This window comes from Aureococcus anophagefferens (genome assembly GCF_000186865.1).
Source record: "Aureococcus anophagefferens unplaced genomic scaffold AURANscaffold_31, whole genome shotgun sequence".
In the NCBI taxonomy this organism is placed as follows: Eukaryota; class Pelagophyceae; order Pelagomonadales; family Pelagomonadaceae; genus Aureococcus; species Aureococcus anophagefferens.
The window spans coordinates 171045-175348 of NW_008705590.1; the positions used below are offsets into that span (position 1 = coordinate 171045).

Sequence of the window (4304 nt, forward strand, 5' to 3'; positions counted from 1 at the left end):
AAAGGAGCTCGCGACCCTGCGCCAGCGCTTCGAGGCCGCGCGCGAGGCGCACGGCGCGGAGGCGGCGCAGCTGCGGGACGTCGTCGCGTCCGCGCGGTCGCTCGCCGGCCAGAAGGCGACGGAGGCCGCGGACGAGAAGAGGCGCGCCGCCGCGTCGACGGAGAGCGCGAACGCCGAAAGAGAAAGACAAGACCTCGTCGAGAAGCGCCTCGAGCTCGCCGCGGACCGGCACCGCGCCGCCGCGGCCGCGGGCCAGGCCGCGCTGCGGGAATTGGACGCGTGGCGCCGCGCGGCGCGCGACCTCGAGTCGCGCGAGAAACAGTCGCGGCGGCGGCTCGACGACGCGCGGCATCGCGCGTCCGACGGCACGGGCGCGGCGAAGGCGGCCATGGAGCGGCTCGCCGCCGTCGAGGCCGACCTGCGGGTCGCGGCGTCCGACAGGGAGCGGGCGCTGCAGAAGCACCGGAACTTGGAGGCGGTCGTGCGGCGGTTTCAGGCCGTCGCCGACGAGGATAAAGCCAAAGCGAAAAAAGTGCACCTGGACCGCGTCTACGAGCTCGAGACGGAGCTGGAGCACGCCCGGGCGGCGAACGAGGACCTCGTCAAGGAGAAGGACGAGAGGGCCGCGGACCTGACGAAGGCGGACCTCGGCGCCGCGCGCGCGGCCGCGGAGGCGCGCGCGGCGCGCGCGGCCGCCGCCGCCGCCGTCTGCGAGGTCGCGAAGCTCAAGGACGCGCTCCTGCACCGGCCGGACCCCGTCCCCGCGGCGCCGGACGCGACGAACGGCGCGGCGAAGCCGACGGGCTTCGCCGCGCTCCTCAACGGCTTCATCGACGACGAGCTCGAGAGCGGCTAAGGCGCGAGGGTGACCGTGACCGAGGGGAGGCGCGACACGTGCTTCCGCTTGCGGCCGCCGAACTTGGGCGCCTTCGGGGGCACGAGCACCAGGGACAGCGCGGCGCCGTCGTGCGCGAGCGCCGCCGGCCGGTCGAGCGGCCGCTCGCGCCGCGCGGCCCAGAAGAGCGCCAGGGCGCACGCCGCGGGCGTCAGGCCGTCGTCCGAGGCGTCGTCCAGGAACGCGCGCGACGCGAAGGCGTCGTCGCTCTCCGCGGCGGTCAGCAGCCACCGCTTCGCGCCGCGAAGGTCGCTCGGCCGCGCCGCGGTCCGCAGCGCGTCCGCGTCCGCGCACTCGACGACCAACGATCCCGTCTCCGTCTTGCCGGCGAAGACCACCGCCGCCGCCGGGAGCTTGAGCGCCGCCGCGAGGTCCGCGACCGAGCCCGCGTCGAGGCTCGCGCCCTCGCAGGGGAAGCCCGCGAGCGACACGCCGCCGTCGCGCCGCTCGACGTCGACGGATAGCTCCGCGCACCGGAGCGCGATGTCGCGGAACCCCGTCCGCGCGCAGAGCGCCTCGGCCGCGTCGCGGCAGGCGCCGACGCTCGCCGCGGACGCGAGCGCCCACGCGGCGCCCGCGCGGACGTAGCGCCGGAGGCCGAAGGTCCGGCACTCGGCGCCCGTCGCGAAGGGCAGCGCCGCGATGACGGAGTCGCCGCCGACGCCGTCGAGCATGTCGTTCATGGCCACGGCCACGGGCCACATGGCGTGGGCGCTCTGCATGGCGTCCTCCGTCTCCGTGAGCAGCGCGACGGTGGTTTGGCGCACGGGCTGCCGCCACTGGAGCTTGGCCGCGGTCACCGGCGTCTCGAGGGCGTAGGTGCTGGCGAGCAGCGCGAGCGCTGCGAGCGTCGTTGTCGGCGTGGGGCGCGAGCCCATGCTTTTGCACGCCGCGGGTCAGTTGCTGCTCAGGTGCACAGACGGTGCCGCTCGCCTCAATAAGTTAACTAAGTTACTTCGACGCTGCCCATCCACCAGCGTCGCGGGCGGCATGCCGCGGCGGCCGCCGGCGTTCCCGGTGCTGAAGCTCGGCGACGAGGGCGTCGTCGACTGCTGCGGCGATGGGTCCGTGCTCAAACTCACGAAGAAGGCGGCGCGCGCGCGGCACGTGAAGAGCCCCGTCGACGGCGACGAGTGCACGACGCACAAGCGCGGCTGGCTCGCGGAGAACCCGTGCAAGGAGGGCGAGTTCGAGGACTCGAAGGAGGGCGGCGAGCCCTACCAGTTCCTCGTCGGCGGCGGCGGCGCCGTCAAGGGCCTCAGCGACGCCGTGCGCCGCATGCGGCGCGGCGAGGTCGCGTACGTCTGGATGGCCGGCCACAAGGGCCTGGGCGAGGAGGGCAACCCGCCGAAGATCCCCAAGCACGCCGCGCTCTGCTTCGAGCTGGAGCTGCTGAAGTTCACGGACGGCAAGGACGTGTCGCCCGAGATGGACGGGTCCGTGCTGACGCGGCGCGTGACGAAGGGCGCGTCGCGGCCCCGGGGCTTCCTGAGCCCCCACGACAAGTCGACGATCACCTTCGACTTCGAGCTCTGGGTCACGGGCACGAGCGACAAGCCCCTGGACCGGCCGCTGGCGAACGTCGGGGCCGTGTGGTACGCGCACGAGCGCGAGCGCAAGCCCGGCTACCCCAAGGGCCTGCGGGTGCTGCTGGAGAACGTCTTCCAGAACGACGTCGTCCACGCGGTCATGAGCAAGCAGGCCGTCGAGCACTACGAGGGCGTCGACGCGATCCCCGAGGGCGGCACGCTCGAGTGCCTCGTGAAGCTCCGGTCCTGGCACGAGTTCATCGACTGCCACGAGCGGGACCCGGGCATGATCCGCAAGGAGATCAACAAGTTCGCCGGCGCGTCCAAGTGGCAGATCCCGGCCCACGCGGACGTCGTCGTCGTCCGGGGCCAGGTCATGGTCGCGGGCAAGTCGAACACGTACGCGATGACCTACGGCGACATGTGCGACATCCGCGACCCGCGCGTGGAGCACAAGACCGACGACGAGAAGAACGACTGGGTCAAGGCCGCGCCGTCGACGTCCTGGCGCCTCGACGAGGACGACTGCGGCACGCCGACGGGCTCCTACGACGACTCGGAGCCCTACAAGCCCCTGTGCCGCGGCATCGACATCGCGGTCCGGTCCATGAAGATGGGCGAGCGCGCGACGGTCTACATCGACCGGCGCTACGGCTACGACGACCGGGACCCCCACGTCGAGGACTGCGTGCCCAACTGCGCGAAGAACGTCGACCTCGTCGCGACGCTCGAGATCCACAATTTGGAGCGCCTGCCGGAGATGTGGGAGATCCGGAACCGCGCGAAGCTCGACCACTGCGACGAGTTCAAGAAGATGGGCAACCGGCGCTACGCCGCGGGCGACTACGCGCGCGCGATCCGCCGCTACGACCGCGCGGTCGAGACGGGCTCGAGCGACACCTACGTGACGGACGACGAGCTCAAGGAGCTGCGGGGCAAGAAGGTGGGCGTGCTGCTGAACCGCGCGGCGGCGCACATGAAGCTCAAGAACTACCTGCTCTGCCGCAACGACGCGCGCGAGGTGCTGAACCGCGACCCGGACTCGCTCAAGGCCTTGTTCCGCATGGGCCACGCGTCCATGCACCTCGACAACCTCGACGACGCGCGCGGCGCCCTGGAGAAGGTGCTCGTCCTCGACCCGGAGAACCGGCGCGCGCGGCTCGACCTCGAGCTCGTCGACGAGAAGGAGCAGCGCGCGCGGCGCAAGGAGAAGGAGTCCTTCGAGGGCTACCTCGACCCGAACGAGTGAGGAGGCTTAAAGGATCTAGGCCGCGTGGGCGATGAGGGCGCGCTTCTGGCCGAGGAGCGCCTCGAGGTCGCGGCGCTCCGCCTCCGCGCCGACGAGCACCCGGCCGACGACGGCGTGCGTGACCGTGGCGTGGTCCGTCGTCGATTCGGCGCGCTTCCACTTCTTGCCGACCTTCTCGAACTGGCCGCCCCAGGTCTCGTTCTCCATGTCGTCGTACGTGCCGATTTTGGACGTGACGACGCGCGCGCGCTCCTCCCAGCGCTCCTTGGCCTCGATGGCCTTCTGGACGGCCGCGATCTTCGCGTTGAGCGCCTCGATGGCTTTCGTGAAGGCGGACCCGCCCTGCTGCTCCGTCTCCAGCGCCCCGCACTGCTCGCCGAAGCGGAGCGCGTGGACGGTCTCGAGCGCGTTCCGGGGCCTGTGTGCAAATCAAATCTTCAACCCGACTTCAATGTGAGCGTATGCGACGGTTTCGACGCGAGCTCTTCTTCTATGCTTCGAGAAATCGACGAGAGCAATCGATCCGTCCAAAAATCAGCCGAATCGACGTCGATTTGATTGAGATAGAGAGTTCTGAAGTTTGGTGGGGACCCCCCAAACCAGTGGTTGATTTCCACACAGTCCGGGGCTC

At 71.0% G+C, this 4304-nt stretch overlaps 2 protein-coding genes across 2 annotated transcripts; one reads left to right on the forward strand and one right to left on the reverse strand.

Moving 5' to 3' along the window:
* Positions 1-852: 852 nt before the first annotated feature.
* AURANDRAFT_67065 (hypothetical protein) lies at positions 853-1617 on the reverse strand (the record flags this gene model as incomplete). The annotated part of the gene is made up of 1 exon (XM_009042487.1): positions 853-1617. The coding sequence occupies one exon, from the start codon at positions 1615-1617 to the stop codon at positions 853-855; it is 765 nt and encodes a 254-aa protein (XP_009040735.1).
* A 463-nt stretch (positions 1618-2080) lies between these two features.
* On the forward strand, positions 2081-3637 carry AURANDRAFT_11462 (hypothetical protein; the record flags this gene model as incomplete). The annotated part of the gene is made up of 2 exons (XM_009042421.1): positions 2081-2431; positions 2882-3637. Coding segments are annotated over 2 exons (1107 nt in total), but the record flags the coding sequence as incomplete, so codon positions are not given.
* Between the last annotated feature and the right edge of the window lie 667 nt (positions 3638-4304).